This window comes from Cricetulus griseus, chromosome 2 (genome assembly GCF_003668045.3).
Source record: "Cricetulus griseus strain 17A/GY chromosome 2, alternate assembly CriGri-PICRH-1.0, whole genome shotgun sequence".
Lineage (NCBI taxonomy): Eukaryota > Metazoa > Chordata > Mammalia > Rodentia > Cricetidae > Cricetulus > Cricetulus griseus.
This window is the reverse complement of record NC_048595.1, coordinates 2,286,388-2,302,652: the sequence shown is the minus strand read 5'-3', so window position 1 is coordinate 2,302,652 and position 16,265 is coordinate 2,286,388. Positions and strand designations below refer to the sequence as shown.

The following is a 16,265-nucleotide window of genomic DNA, read 5'->3' as shown; positions in this document are numbered from 1 at the left end:
AAAGCCTACAGGTGGAAATAATTGCTTCTGAAATACAACCGTACTTCCCAGTGCTGCCTCAGCAGGTTAGCACAAGGCTTCACCCTACAGTCCTGCTGTGCTGAGGTCTGGTATAGGTCTCACCAGGCTCAGACCAGTGAATCATGCACAAGGTCCATTTCTTTCTAGGGGAGAACCCAGTGAGGTGTCTCCAAGTCTCTACTACCTGTACCACCACCACCAGACTGAGGCTGAATCAGTCTCCATCCATCTGTCTGCTTCCTTCTCTCCTGCATCTTTTTAAAAGACCCTTGGTGTTGTGTTGGGCCTTCCTTCCTTCTCACCTGGGTTCCTGACATAACTGAAGCCTTCCTGAGTCATTACCACCCCGCATTCACCCTGACCATGTCTTCCTGCACAGTCCCCTAGCAAACCACAGAAACCATACTCAAGGCTCCACAGCCGTGTCTGACTCTTCCACGTTACGATAAACCAAGTGCATTCCAGTCACAATGCAGTTGCGTTTTGTTCTAGCCCATTTTTTTCTGACCACTATGCCTCAACTCTGGAGCATTAATTAGCACCTATGTAAATCCAATAGCTCCCCCTCAAAGGAAGACAGCAGATACGTCTTCAACTTCTTGGACCACCTTGCAGGACCAGAACATAGATAAAGACAGCTAGGACATACCTTGACCCAAGATTGCTGCCTCCCCACAAGTACTGGGGATTGAAACTTGGACTGGCATATGTTTCCATCAACTCTCGTTGCCTGTCCCAATTCTTTTCTCTGAGTAAATGTAAGGCTCAGGTCAGTACCCTGAAGACAGGTTAGGGGGGTCACTAGAGCCCTTTATCTTTTCCTCATCCCAGGATTGTAAGTATTGGGCCGGATCGGATGGGACAAGTATTCTGGAACTTGGAAGTCACAGAATACTGAGTGTTACACAGCTCGGTTGGGAAGGTATCCTGGAGCTAGGGAGCCAAGGATTACCACAGGTCACAGTAAGCTGCTCCGCTGCAAAAGGTCTTCACCCAAAGCTTCCTTCAAGTGTTTTATTGGAAGAATCCCAGAGAGTGGCTGCAAGCTGAACAGACACAGGGTTTATATAGGGATTCTTAGGGGGCAGAATTTTTCCAGGGGGAGGGGTTTGGTCAGATTTCAATCCCTGGGCTCAGATTGGCTAGATCTCCTGCTCAGGGATTGGTTAGTTTTCTGCATATGTTTAGGGTCAGATTGGGCTCTGGTTTCAGGGCCAAAGTGTGTTTCTTTCACTGGTTCTTTTTAGCTTTTTGGCTCTAGTTTTAGGGCCAGGGTGTATTTCTTTCACTGACTCTGACTCTAGGGACAAAGTGTGTTTGTTTGGTACTGGTTTCAGAGTCAGGGTGCATTTCTTTGGTTCTGGTTGCAGGGCCAAAGTGTGTTTCTTTAGCTAGACCCTTTTTCCCTACAGTATGCCAGACTGACTGAATCTTTATTCTCATTGCCTGTCTTTTTCGTTATTTTGAGACACGGTCTTACATCGCCCAGGCTGACCTCGAACTTGCTATAGAGCCGAGGGTGACTGCAAACTCCTAATCCTCCTGCCTCCACCTGCTGAGTGCTGGGATGACAGGTGTGCACCACCACTCACCGTTTACGCAATGCTGGCGATCATCAAACCCAGGGCCTCATGCTCGCCAGACAGGCGCTCTGCTAATCACGCTGCACCCCCAGCACAACTGCGTCTAAATTAGCTGGTATTTGGGTGATGGAAAAGGAGGCCGCCCTGGCCTATTGGTATTCCGGGGACTACAAGCTCGCACCCACACAGGACAGCCCGGGGGGGGGGCAGGTGCGCTCTCTGCGGTCACTTCCGGCTCCCGCAGGAAGTAAGGCTCGCACTCCGGAAGCGGCGTGCGGACGCAGTGATGGCGGCGGCGGCGGCGGTGGCGGCGGCGGCCGCCGAGCCCTGGCCGGAGCTGGAGCTGGCGGAGCGCGAGCGGCGTCGCGAGCTGCTGCTGACCGGGCCGGGGCTGGAGGAGCGGGTGAAGGCGGCGGGGGGCCGGCTGCCGCCGCGGCTCTTCACGCTGCCGCTGCTGCACTACCTGGAGGTGAGCGGCTGCGGCAGCCTGCGCGCCCCGGGGCCTGGCCTGGCGCAGGGCCTGCCGCAGCTGCACAGCCTGGTGCTGCGGCGCAACGCGCTGGGGCCCGGGCTCAGCCCCGAGCTGGGGCCGCTGCCCGCGCTGCGCGTGCTCGACCTGTCCGGCAACGCGCTGGAGGCGCTGCCGCCCGGCGAGGGCCTGGGCCCCGCCGAGCCCCCCGGCCTGCCCCAGCTGCAGAGCCTCAACCTCAGCGGCAACCGCCTGCGCGAGCTGCCCGCCGACCTGGCGCGCTGCGCCCCTCGCCTGCAGAGCCTCAACCTCACCGGCAACCGCCTGGACGCCTTCCCCGCCGAGCTCTTCCGGCCCGGAGCTCTGCCCCTGCTCAGCGAGCTGGCGGCCGCCGACAACCGCCTGCGGGAGCTGAGCCCCGACATCGCGCGCCTCGCTTCGCTCAAGGTCAGATGGGGCCCGAGAGGTGGGGAACGCGCCCTGCTGGCCCTGCTTGGAGGACGCCTTGGTCCGTGCCCTGGGGTGTCCGGACGTGGGACAGTTTTAAAGTTGTTTCCAAACTTGGGCTTCTGGTGTGGGGAGAAGTCCGAGAGCAGGGAGCCAGGTCCAGTCCTTTCGTGTGTCGCTGTGACTGATCGGGTTTCCAAAAGGCGGTGCATGCAGAGAACTGGATTGATAGATTGAGGTACAACAGCCTTCTAAAGACCGACTGAAGGTCGGTCGGGGTCGGGGTCAGGGTCGTGGTCGTGGCTTCCGTTCCACAGAAAGCTGAAGTGCTTACCCAAAGCCAACAACAGTACACCCAGAGTTTTCCTCAGGACTGCTTGGTGCAAGTGACTGATTTCTTGTGCTTTGTGGACCCAGGCTCCCGCCGTGCTGGACTCCCACCAGGTGCTCATTAAGTCTTTTGAGTGAGGGATGGGAAGACAGAAGATGCAGAACCACAGCCAGACCTGACTCCAATCTGAGCTCTCCACAGGTGTCACACACGCGCGCACACACACACAGGCACGCACGCACGCATGCATGCATGCATCCTTGGCAGGGCAGGTCTGTGTCATCCTTGAGTTATGCAGACGTTTCATAATGAATGTATATCGGCATAGCAAATATGTCTATGTGTGTATATAAAGACTTGGCTAGTAATATATGCTCGCTCTCCCCTCTCTCTCTCTCTCTCTCTCTCTCTCTCTCTCTCTCTCTGTGTGTGTGTGTGTGTGTGTGTGTGTAAGAGAAATGGGTCAGCAGAATGATAGCTGGTTTTTTTTTTTTTTTTTGGCATCTCCTGGAGGAGGCTGTGGGATGTGACTCCCTAAGTCATCCCTATGGCTTAGGTGGGACACAGGCTGGACAGTATGCCTTCCTGTGTAGTGGATGTTTGGTTTTCCAGGGGACTGATAATTGCTATAACGTGGTGCCCCTCTGTATATCAGTCATGACCTGCTCTGGCTTCACAGGTTGCTGTTCAGCTGCCACTGGGCGGAGCTGAGTGGCTGTTGTCTGCATAAATCATCCGTCTTCTTGGAACCTTCCTCTTTCTCTTCACCTGGCAACTCAAAGCAGAGTTGTCAGGCCTCTCAAGGCTTAGCCTCTTGCTACTAAACAGCATCCCACTGGGTTGGGAAAGCAAAGCCCAGTACAGGCAAGGCCATGGACACAGAAAGCCCGCTTGATGAGGCCCAGGGGAGTGACAGCAAGCTTATCTCCTCACTTCCAGAAAGGAGAATCAAATGCGGGTGCCTTGGCCATTGCCCAGGAGCTGCCACCACATCTGACCCCACACCAGCTTGAGAGGCTACGCAATAGGACCACAAAGCCATAACCTGAGAAAAACAGTAGGAAAACTCTTGAGTCTGCTATTTAGGCTTTTGGGGCAAGGAATGCAAGGAGCTGGCCTCCCCTGTGACTTATTGGGACATGGGTTCATTGCTCTGCCTTAGACCTGTGTGGCTTGGTTTCCCTTTGGGGGAGACCTGTGAACCTAGAGTAACATCTGTTCTCTTCTTCTGGGGTTCTGTGGTCTCTTAGGAATCATGCCAGGGAGGGTTGCGTGAGATCACTCCAGCCTGCTTCTGCGTTGTCTGTCGCCGGGACTTGTGCTCTCCACTTGAGACTGATGAAGTAGACAGGACAGCACCTTAGTCGTCAAAGATGTCTCCATGGAGATTGTTCTCGAGCAAGGATCGGTCCCTCCCCGTAGCTCACACAGGGACTAAAACCTCTGTCTCTGACAAGAGAATCTGGGGTCAACAAGTCTACCCCAGCCTTTGAATGGCAGCTGTAGCCAGAATTAACCAGATTTACCTGGAGGACCTGGTAAGCCCAGATTCGCCCAGCAGCCATTGCCACTTTTGTGGTCTCTGAGATTGAGGTGATTGGTCCCTGCGTGTCTCCCTCCCCACTATATTGTCCCTTTCCTAGCCGGTGTCTAACACAGAGGTGGCTTCAGTTGTTTGTGTTCCCCTGGGAGTTCTGGCATCAGGGGTGCAGCACACCCTACAAGGCATCCAGAAACCCCAGCACAGCTTCCCCTAGGCTCTGGGAGGTTAGCACTAGTACCCCTGCCCTGCTCCAGCCTGCTGTTGTTATCTTCCACACAGGAGGGCCCCAGAGCCTTCCCATCTGCGCTTGTCCAACACAGCTGGAACCCAGGCTCCACACCCATGAGAAGGCTGCCACTGAGAGTTGACTCAATGTGAGTGAGCGTCACCTTTCTCACTAGATGTCTCTCCCTGACTCTTCCTTCATCTTAGCCTCTGTCCTCACAGGGCCCCAGGCCGATACTCACCCAGTACTCGGGCTGTGTCAGGGAGTGTCCCTGAAAAATGCCCTTCTAATGACTGTTTTTGAGGCCATGCCAGACACTAAACCCTGCCACCATCCCTCTCCCCCTCTTATTGCTCTCCCAGGTCTTCAGTAAGTTGCATTTTAATAGTGGGAGCATGACAAGAGCTGCTGGCTGCAAGAGGCTGTGGAAATGTACAGCAGTGACAACTAGTGTTTAACAAATTGACCCAAAGCCGTGTGGTTATTGGCTGTAAATGATTGATTGTTTTCTGTCCATAACTTTCTCCTACACCTCCCTAATAAGAATAGCTGCGGGGCTCTTCCCACAGCCCTTTGGTGGTGCGTGTTTTACATGCTGGGTGCACATATAGCAGTGGATAGTCAGAAAGATGATTTCTGCTTCACTGTGTAATTCCAATGAATAGAAATAATACTGGGATAATTTTACATTACTAGACTGACATAGGATTCTCAGGCACAAAGACAGCCTTCTACAAAGATTCAAAGCAGGCTGGTTGCCCCTGGAAACAAATACTTGAGGTCATTTTCCCAGGGGTTGTTTTGCTGATTCCAGGTCAGGATAGAAACAACCTCAGTAGACATTGCTTTGTTGCAGGAGTTGACTTTGCACGTACTGTCCCAGGCTCAATGTTCATCCAATTGTTTACTGTCTGGGAATCCTCACCAACTTAGAGCCATGTGCAGGGCCAAGTGTTGCTCACTGGCAGGTCAGTGTGACCTCCCCAGCCTCAGAGGAACTATGTGACTTATCTTGTGTTATGAGAATGGGTCAGGCCCTGAAAATATAACATGTAATTGTCCAGAGTTTGGCTGTGGGAATGGCAGGGGTGGTGTAGAGAGAGACGGCTGTGTAGAGCTATGTAAGAGCTAGGCACAGTGTGTGTGTGTGGGGGGGGGGTAAGAGTTAGGCACAGAGTGAGTGTGTGTGTGCAGAGTGTGTGTGCAGAGTGAATGTGTGTGTGAATGTGTGTGATGTAAGAGCTAGGCACAGAGAGAGAGGAGAGGGAGAGAGGGAGAGAAGGAGAGGGAGAGAGAGAGAGAGAGAGAGAGAGAGAGAGAGAGAGAGAGAGAGAGAGAGAGGGAGAAGAGGTGAAAGAGCTGCTGCTTCGTAGAGGAGCTGTACCTAGGAGCCGTGTAAAGTGCTGTGTGGTGAGAGAGCTATGCAAATGAGATGTGTAGCTGTGGCTATGTGGAGATTTGCAGCTGTGGAGGTATAGTTAACTGCAGAGAGACTGTCAAGAAAGAGATTAAGTTGAACTAAAAAAGAAAGTCACCATCAGGAGAGTGTACGCTTGTTGACTTTTTCCCCTCAGATAGAAAAGTCTAGCAACCCTCACTTATAAGAATTTTCTCTAAGCCCTTGCTACTCTGAGGTCTTCTCTTTGCTACCCTGAGCAGATCTGGGAGCTGGCCTTTGTGGGAAGCTGTCTTTGCCGGGCTGCAGTCTGAGCTAGCTGACTAGCCCGTGGTTCGTACCTGAGAAGGGGGAGTGTGAATTGAGGAAGGCTAACTAAAGACGTTGTTAAGACAAAAGACAGAGACACGGTATATTGTCGGGAGCAACATCCTTAAGTACCTAACCAAAAGTGGGGACAATGGCAAAGGACTTCTATTATCACATATAAGGGGCAAACAGACTTACTTCCCTAAATCCTCCAGGTATTTGGTAGCCACACCTGCCATCAGGCCTTCAGGGTCAAGAGTAAATACACTTTTTTTTTTTTTTTTTTTTTTTTGGATAAATACACTTGTTGTTATTTAGATAACGATATCTGCTACCGAGGCCTAAACATCCTGCAGCAGTCAAGCTTAGTCTTAATAAGTCTAAGGACAGTTTTGAACTCTCTGATCTGATGAAATGGACCCCTCTTTTATAGGCCCTGACAGGCCTTTCATGGTCTACTTGAGAAGCAGGAACAGTTCATTCAGCCCAGTATGTGAGAAAGTGTGTTTTCATACCAGTGTAGTTGGAGCAAAACTCTTTCAGGGAGCAAAGAAGCCCCCATGTCCATACCCACAGGGCTGCAGATAGACTGTTGCAAACTGACAGTCAAACAAGGCCGACACCCTGTCTCTGAGGCTTCCAGAGGGCCCATTCCTCTGGGCTGATGACCTCATAGGGTCGGGAGGAGTCTGGCTCACACCCATCACTTGGTTCCTGATAGTGTCTTAGTGGTTCTCTTTTAGAGTAGTTTACTGGGGAGTCTGCTAGGTCCTGAGGGTGTGTTCTGCCTCCAGAGGGCCGAGGCACAGAATACAGATCTGAAATGCCCCAGACCCATCTGAGCGCCGACATGACTGCACTGTGGGGCATGCCAGCCCAACTTTGATGGGGCCAGTCACTCAGTCAGAGTCAACACATTAAAACTTCACGAGCCTGCTTCAGGCTGTGAAGCAGCTGAGCCTTGTGTTTGAACCTGGTACCTCCCTGAGATGCCTCATCACACCACACAAATACCCACATCTAAGAAATGCCTAAAGCTGAAAGTTCCTGGCTCTAAGTTCGTCGGTGGGGGAGCATGCCCACAGAGCCTCTCTCTTCATCATGGACACTGCCAGTAGCACCGCTCTTGGTGACTCCTTGCAGGGACATATGCAGGACAGCCTTGCCCTTCTGTCCAGCAGGCCTTGCTATGTCTGCCCTCTCCCTTCTGAAGGGCCTCTGTCACTTTTCCATGCTTTTCTCCTTTGGCTTTTGTAACTGTGACCTGCTTTGTGTGTCTGGAGCCCCTCTGTGCTGTCTTCCCACCACAAGCAGCCTGGTGGCTTGAGCCAAACAGATTCCTTCTCCCTTGCTTCCTGAGTTGAGACTAAGAAGCTCCACCATCCAGAGCAGAGGGTCTCTCAGTAGCAGTCCTTTCCCTGTGCTGTCTGTCATCTGCCCGTTTCCAAGGACTCAGCTGCCACCAGACTACATATGGCTGAGTGCTTGCTGCAAGCACCTGTGTGGCTCTAGGTTCCTGAGTGCAGAGGTGAGGTGTCACACCATTGAGTGCAGAGGTGAGGTGTCACACCGTGGTGACTGTCGACCTCCCAGGCTCTTCTGAAAGATACTTGATGTAAGAGCAAAGAACAAGGCAGCCAGAGTCCCCACCAAGCCTGAAAAGGGTTTTTTTTTTGGGGGGGGGCGTGTCACAGGGTTTCTCTGTGTAATCCTGGCTGTCTGTCTTGTAACTCAATCTGTAGACCAGGCTGGCTTTGAACTCACAGAGATCCATCTGCCTCTTCCTCCCGAGTGCTGGGATTAAAGGTGTGTGCCATCACTGCCTGTCTTCTGAGAAAAGTGTTTATGTATGATTGTCCAAACTGCTTCCAAGCCAGGCATACAGCACAAGGTATCTGTTGGCAATGAAGCACAGACAGATGGTTCTTGGTAAACACTGTCCTCTGGACAGAGTAGCATCATCTTCATCAAAGCAGCTGTGACTGCTGCAGGAGACCAGACAAGCTTGCTGACTGTTGATGTCCCTCCAGATTGAACACTGTTGCTGTATAAGGGACGGCAGGCATTTGTCTATGTTTCCCTAGGAAAGGAATTGTTGACACCCAGCCTGCCGTTGAACACACACACACACACACACACACACACACACACACACCTACCTGTGTGGAGGCTGAAGGGCTGCACACTCTTGCATGGTATTTGGAACAACAGCATTTGTCTGTCAGTAGCATATCAACAGGAAGTTCTTTCCCACAGATCACTGGGCTTTGTGTGTGTATGGTGTGGACACACTGGCCCTACTGCCTCCCTCTAGCCCACCCACAGGAAAAGGAACAGTGGTGAGGCAGTGTTACTAGTGATGTCATACTTGGTATGGGGAGAGGGTTTACTGGTGTTTATTTTTGTTCATGAAAGTCAAAAAAACGGTGGAGTGCCATTCCAGGAAAGAGTTCTGGTCTGTCCCCTAGCCTGCTGACAGGTCTGTTTGCTGTGGTGTTCGCAGACCTGATGCATTGAGTTGGCGAGGCTCTGTGGATATGAGGGACGGGGGGCTTTGCAGGTAACTTGTGGGGTAGCCTGGCTGTGGCTCCTGGGCCTGGACCACAGTAGAACTTGTCCACCTGCCCAGACCTGGTCATCCATCCCGTCTCTCCTTTTCACTCCAGACACTAGACCTCTCCAACAACCAGCTGACCGAGATCCCTGCTGAACTGGCAGACTGCCCTAAGCTCAAAGAGATCAACTTCCGAGGAAACAAGCTTCGAGACAAGCGCCTAGAGAAGATGGTGGGTGGATGCCAGACAAAATCCATCCTAGAGTACCTGCGTGCTGGTGGCCGCGGCGGTCGGAGCAAGGGCCGTCAAGAGGGCTCCGAGAAGGAGGACCGAAAGAAGAGGCGGGAGCGGAAGCAGCGTCGGGAAAGCGGGGAGGGTGAGGACGAGGTAGCAGACTCAGCCCGGATGATTCTCAAGATCTTGCACGTCTCTGAGAACCCCACACCCCTGACCATCAGGGTAAGCCCGGAGGTCAGGGATGTACGCCCATACGTCGTGGGGGCCATTGTGCGAGGCATGGACCTGCAGCCAGGAAATGTACTCCGGCGCTTTCTCAACTGCCAGGTGGGCACTCAGTAGGCAGACATGGGGGATTGCATGCCAGAGGTGGATACATGGCAGACAGACTTGGCTGCACGCTGGGGTGGGCATGCATGCAGCAGGCAGATTTGAGGAGGCTGCATTCTGGGTTGCATGAAGTAGGCACATCTGGGGAGTCTGACTGCTGGGTGTGGGGACTGCATGCTGAACGTCCCACTGGGGCCAGCAGGCAGGTCAGGGGCAGGGGTGCAAGGTGGTCTCCCTGCTTCAGTGGCAGTGCAGCAGGCCCTGGCTCAGGTATGGAAGGTCCATCGCCCATCCCCAGCAGATCCCTTGTTTCCAGAGCACACCCTTGTCAAGTATCTGCTGGGCCTGGGCTATTGGCTCCCTCACATAGCTCTCACATATTACCCTACTTGAGACATGAATTAATTGATGATGTTTGATGCCAGTGAGATAATTCTGATTTCTGCAGTAAAATGCACAGCTTGTTTTCTATGAGATCATGTTACAGCTGTCTCTTCTTATCAAGCATGGTAGCTCACACTTCAGTCCCAGCAGAGGCAGACAGATGTCTGTGGATTCCGGGCCATTCTAGTCTACATAGCAAGTTCCAGACCAACCAAGACTGCACAGTGAGGCCCTGCCTCAAAAATGAATGAATGAATGAAACTGTCCCTTCTCAGCAGCACATTCTCATGGGAGTTCCTGAGTCTGGCTGACTGGAACTCCCTAAGGTTTCTCCTCTGGCACCTGCCTCCCTTGTGGGATGAAAAGCACATCTTTGCATTTTGTGCCTAGCAGAGACAATACAGCCTTGTGCAAGCAAGGTCAGAGTTGCTGTCTGAGAATTCCCTCAGCAGCTCAGGAAGGAAGCCATTACTGCCCCACCTCCAGCCTCCAGCCTTAGCAGCGGACCTGCAGTCTGTCTCGTAGATGGAGTTATAGGTTGAGATGAAAGCTCTAGGATTAAAGAGGACAGAGAGGCTGCTGGTGACCAGATAACTAATGACACAGTTGGGAGGCAGGGAGGCACTTTGTGATGGTGAGCTTGTGGGCTGGGAGGGTCCTGCAGGCCACTGGCTTCAAGGTAGGTTCCTCCTGGGACAGCAGGAACCCTGAAGCCCATTACTGTGCTCTCATCTATAGACCAAGCTCCATGATGACCTCTGTGAGAAGAGGACAGCAGCAACCATTGCGACCCACGACCTCCAGGCAGTGCGTGGGCCCCTGCTGTATGCAGCCCGGCCACCCGAGGACCTCAAGGTGCCAACTGCTCTGCCCCAGCTGCTCAGCGCTTTTCCTTAGGAGACTCATAGGCTGGGGGTGGGGCCTGGGAAGCTTAACCTGGTACTTTTTGGGCAAGTACATAAGGGTGTGATTTCTGCCTTCGCTCTGGGGTGCAGTGCATAGCCGTGCAAATGCCCATCGTCAGGGAGGCTTTGGAAGGTACTTGCTGTGCTCATCAACTGTTATTGAGACAGGGTCTCACTCCGTAGCCCTGTCTGGCCTGGAACTTTCTGTGTAGAGCAGACTGGCCTTGAATCTAGAGATCTACCAACCTCTGCACCAAGTACTGGGGTTAAAGGCATGTGCCACCATACTTAGCTAGCTTACCAACTTTAACTAAAGATTTTGGTTTATGTCCCACTTACAGAACACCTGTTGTGAGAGCTGAATCACCAGGTTGCTGCTCTGGGCTGTGATTTCCAAGCTTGGATTTGGCATAGAAACCCAGAGGAAGGGATTCAGGTGCCAGCTGCATGCCTGACTTAGCCAGCTCAGGCGACTAATTCCTATCTCTCCACTGGTCTTCTGAGCAGTCATGTGTTTTTAGAAACACAGGCATTTATGAGCTCAGAGCTTTGACTCTTATGCACCCCTCTCCAGAAGGCTGTCTGGAAACGTAGCCAGCCAGTGTTACATGTGATGGGCCTCTGTAGGGGACAATGTAAGCCACGCCTTCAAGAAGCTGGCTACAGGTGTGCCTGACCACGCCTGTCAGGTCGTGGTCAAGGTGAGGTCGGGATGACTCGTGATAGGGTTTTAAGGGGTTGCAAGGCACATAGGAGCCCCTTCTTTCTGGCCTGCCTTGCTGCCCCTGGCACGCTCTGGCTTGCGTTTGGCTGGTGTTTTTCTAATAAAGGTTATCTTTATCCCAAGCTCCTTTTATTTCTTAATAGGCCTCAGTCTCTCGCTTTCAGATTCGGAGGCTTGGCAACCCGCTCCCCGGCTAGACATTAAGGTAGAGAGAGGTATATAGCATCCTTCACACTCACAGGTGGCCTCAGTAGCACAATGAGCTATGGGCTTCTGTTCCTACAGATTATGCCCTTGGGGCGGAGAGAAGCCAAGGCCAAGGAGCTGGTGAAGCAGCTGCAGCTGGAGGCGGAGGAGCAGAGAAAGCAGAAGAAGCGACAGAGCGTCTCAGGGCTACACAGGTCAGTCATCCGGCAGGTAGAGGTCTAGGCATACCACCCTCTACAAAACAACTGTACCATGGCCAGCCCCACACCTGCCAGAACTTCAGTGTAAGCAGATGGGGAGGGACTCTCCGCAGACTTCCTTCTAAGGGAGAGTGATTACTTCTGAAAGGGCCAAACTCCATTGTGGGGGGTTGGGGGTGGTAGTCCTGCTCCAGGTGGCCATCAGGTTCTCAGGAGTAGGGTCAGGGTTGTCGACCCACGGCTGTCTGTTCAGCTTCACCTCCCGGGTCTCTGGGCAGATGAAAATGCAGGGCTGAAGCAGCTCCGGCGTCACATCCACACCCGTGGGCTTCCATGTCGCACCTCGTTCCTCTGCAGAGCTTTGCCCCTGCTTGGCTTTACCGCTAGTTCACACCATACCGTCTGTCATCTGGATTCCCTCCCACACAGGTACCTCCACTTACTGGACGGGAAGGAAAACTACCCTTGTCTTGTGGATGCCGAAGGGGACGTGATTTCCTTCCCACCTATAACCAACAGTGAGAAGACGAAGGTAGGCAGTGTCTGACGCACGGACGTGTCCTCTAGGCCATCCCACCATCTAGTGCCCGCTTGTGAGAGAGAGAAATGCAAAGAGCTGGGACCCTTCCTTTGCTTCCTGGCATTGCTGACACCTGTGTGCCACCCACCTCTACCAGGTCACCATTGCTGTCCCCCAGTCTGTGGCCCTTGCTACAAGTTATTAGTTTGTTTTGAGGCAGGTTTCCATGTAGCCCAGGCTGGCCTTTCAGTTGATATAGAAGCTAAGAGTTACCATGAACTTGTGATCCTCCTGTCTCCGCTTCCCTAATGCTAGGATTACAGGTGTGCACCGCCATACCAGGTGTATGCAGTGCTGGGGACCTAGTCCAAGGCTTCATGCACACAAGGCAAGCACTCTACACCTCCAGCCCTGTGTAACTCTGCTTATAGATTTTTCTCCTGAATACGTTGAGCAGCTGGTATACCAACACCAATAACTATTCTCTCCCGAAATCCAACTCTTAAGATTAAGAAAACAACATGCAACTTGTTCTTGGAAGTAACAAGTGCCACTAGCCTGCAGCTCTGTAAGGACATCATGGACAACCTCATTCTGGTGAGTGGCCCTGGGGGAGGGGGAGGGGCAGCTCTGCAATCTCTCACCATGGCTGCCTCTTGCTGCTCTGTTTGGTTACTGCAGTCCGACTTCCTCTCTGTTAAAAAGTGATTTTCATTTGCAGAAAATGGTGGAACTGAACAAAAGCACTTCAGAAAACAAAGAGGAAGACACACTCTCGGATACAGAGCCTGGTGCCAGCCATGGGCTTTCTGATCCCAACTTGGATCTGAGATCTGGGAAGGATGGACAGTGCTCCCTGGTGGTGGAGCAGGTCCGAGTGGTGGACCTGGAGGGGAGCTTGAAGGTGGTGTACCCATCCAAGGCCGACCTGGTCACCATCCCTGCCTATGTGACTGTGGTTCGCTGATAGTCCAGGCTGCATAACTGTCTCCACTTGTGGCTCCCATGGGTGGTGTGATGGCTGTAGATGTCTGTGTGGTTGTTCTTCGTTCCTTTTCTCTAGGTATTTGAAGGTGTCTGCTTCTGTCTAGGTGATTGCTGTAAAGTGAGCTGTGTTATCACAACACTAATGTGATTCTGCTGTTTCCATGGGTTACTCCAATAACCACTGGAAATGTTCTGGATCATGTGGCAGGGATCCTGGGAAGGACACCCAGCTTGGTTTGACAGTGCAGGTGCAAGTTCCGGTTAAATGGCAGGCATTCTATTGAACGGTACTTAATTTTCTACCACATGTTAACATTTTTTTTTTTTTAAACAACACCTGTGCAAAGACAGCTGGGAACATCATGTTGTACCTTACTCTTTTTAGAGCTTGCTTCCTAGCATGGTGCTGCTGCTCCCACGGAAAAGTGTGCCCAGAGCGGGAGTACTGGTCATTGTTGGTAAATCACTCCTTAGCCACAGAGGTAGTACATAGCCCATGCAGTCCAATGTAGTCAGACAGATTTCTGTGAGTGGATGGGAAGGCTGGTTTGTAGACTATCAGCCAGTGATGGGAAGGTGTGCCACACACATGGTCCTACAGGCTTACATATCAGTGTGACATTGTACACCATCCATCTCTCCGTGCATTGGCTTACGTACTCATTACACTCCTGCCATCCCTGGAGCCAAAGTGCTTGGTACAGAAGGGACTTAGTGGCCCCCATGCCTTACCATCTGGCTGCAGAAGAGAACCAGGCCCTTCAGCCTTTCCGGGTGACACCATCTTCTCTTTGGTGGTCTTTGACCTCAAAGGATAATTTCTGTCTTCTGTAAAACAACAGTGGTTTGGGGTTTTTTGTTTTGAGGCTGTGCAAGAGCCTTTAGTTGTCAGAACCAGTGAGGCTCTGGGCCCTTCATGGCAGTGTCCTGAACAAAGCTGGTAGGTGTTTCAGAGCCCCGTGAGACAGCCCCTTGTGACTACACAGTTGCTCATAGGTCCCTTTGAGTGGCCATGGCTAGAGCTCACCTATTCTGTGTGGTTTCACTGAAGTGTGTAAGGGTGGAGCTGCCCCATGCCCATCTTCTCCCACCCCACCCCAGTCCCTGCTTTTCCCTCCAGCACAGCCCATGTGTGGTGTTGAGATTTTTGGAACTGTTTCTACAGATACAAGCAGAACACCTCTTTGTTCTAATAAAACCCCTTGGTAGCAACATTTCCTCTGCATCCGGCAGCCTTCCCACTGTCATGTCCAGGGGACAGTGCCACAGTCTGTTCTAGTGTAGCAGACATTCACAGCCCAAATCCCCCCCATGGCCTTGTGGTCACTTGAGGCAGCTCCCTGCAGGATACTAGCCAGAGAGCACTAGGCTGAAGACATGGGACACTTGCCAGGGTGGGCTGGGAGCACTGGACTCCGTTTGGGAGTGCAGGGTGTGGCTAGATGCCCACCCCCCCACTGTCATGCCAGGAATGCAGGACTTCCCAGAGAAGCCTGGGTACTTCCCTTCCTCCCCGCTGGAGCCTCTGACATGGAACACACTCAATTCCCACCTCCCACCTCCCTACTGCACCCCGTATCCCTGCCCTGCTCTTGACTGGGCCACACTAGGCCTCGAAGGGTCCTTCCCTGGGACCTCCCAATGGCTGTCTTGCAGTGGCTCATGGTTGGGGAGCATTCCACTGTCTTACTGCAAGCGGGAGCAGAGGTGTCTTAGAATTGAGGCCTAGATTTCTAGTACAGAAACCCAGGCCAGGTGGAGCAACTCCCACACAAGGACCACTGAAGGACAGTCTAAACCGGGAGCTCCCTGGGATGAGGCCAGATTGGCCAAGCCCCTCCACTTGTCAGTGTGGTGAGGGCAAAGGGGAGGGGACTTCCCAACCAACTGTCTGGCCACCCTTCTCAGCCCAGGGTGCACACTTTACAGCTTGCAAGCCTGGAACCATTTCACAGCACACCACGGATGAGGGGTGGTCCAGGGGAGTTCTATGTAGGCCACTGGAGAAGGGACCAAAGTCCCCACTATAGCCACATGGTCCAGAAAGAAGGGACAGGTCCAGACACAGCCTGACCCTTGGGTTTAAGTGTGTTGTTGGGAGATGGCCCAGCCAGGAGGGACACATTCCAAGACGGGGAACGAAACAGGAAATGCTGTGGAGGAGGGTCATGCCTGGCTGGGCAGCACTGTTCCTTCAGAAACACTGATTTTGTCTACAGGCTCCTTAAGGAGTGGGAGCCTGTGGGGAGGGCACCTAGCTTCCATTTTCCCTTGGGGCCATCCCTGAGGTGTAAGCCATGGAAGACATGCCTAGTTTGTTAAAAGAATGTAATGTTGTATGCCAAGTGGCCCATGTCTTTAATCCCAGCATTTGGGAGGCAGAGGCAGATGGGTTCAAAGAAGGCCTCTATGCCCTGCACAGAAACAGGTCTTCTATATGTGGCCCCGTCTGTGTCCCCCCCTAAACAGAACAGAACAGGTAGGGGGCACGTCATTACTCAGGGTCCTCCCTGCACCATCAGGAATCTGGAAAGCCTAGAGGACCAGGAGCCTTGCTCAAGGCTACAGGAAGGTGTGCATCCCTCACCCCAGCCTCAGCTAGGGGCAGGCGCAGGTCCTAGGCTGGAGAATATCCCACCTAGCATGGGCCAAAGGAATCTGGACAACCTGGATGCAGAGCCCAGCATCAGGAAGGTCCCTCCAGCTGAGCCTAGTCTTTAGTGTGTGTGCATCTGGCACTACCTGGGCTGGGTATGGGTTGTGGGTCCACCGTGTGTGGTGGAGATGGGGAGCTGTGCCAGCAGTGCACCCCAGCATCTTCCCATGCCCCGGGGTCTGTGTGTGGAGGGGTGTCTGTCTGTACAAATGGTCTGTGTACGTGGGAGGGAATC

The 16,265-nt window shown here is 52.8% G+C and overlaps 1 protein-coding gene across 1 annotated transcript; it reads left to right on the top strand.

The window, feature by feature from the left end:
* The first annotated feature begins 1,867 nt into the window (after positions 1 to 1,867).
* Lrrc47 (leucine rich repeat containing 47) lies at positions 1,868 to 14,588 on the top strand. The gene is made up of 7 exons (XM_027398470.2): positions 1,868 to 2,520; positions 8,992 to 9,444; positions 10,570 to 10,686; positions 11,746 to 11,861; positions 12,297 to 12,399; positions 12,895 to 12,984; positions 13,109 to 14,588. The coding sequence occupies exons 1-7, from the start codon at positions 1,891 to 1,893 to the stop codon at positions 13,352 to 13,354; spliced, it is 1,755 nt and encodes a 584-aa protein (XP_027254271.1). The 5' UTR covers positions 1,868 to 1,890; the 3' UTR covers positions 13,355 to 14,588.
* Positions 14,589 to 16,265: the final 1,677 nt, after the last annotated feature.

Bases quoted from the DNA above. Each gene is read 5' to 3' on its own strand.
- Lrrc47 (XM_027398470.2), top strand. From the start codon at position 1,891: ATGGCGGCGGCGGCGGCGGTGGCGGCGGCGGCCGCCGAGCCCTGGCCG. The intron at 12,400-12,894 runs GTAGGCAGTGTC...CCAACTCTTAAG, and splicing joins CCAACAGTGAGAAGACGAAG to ATTAAGAAAACAACATGCAA. The intron at 12,985-13,108 runs GTGAGTGGCCCT...TTTCATTTGCAG, and splicing joins TCATGGACAACCTCATTCTG to AAAATGGTGGAACTGAACAA.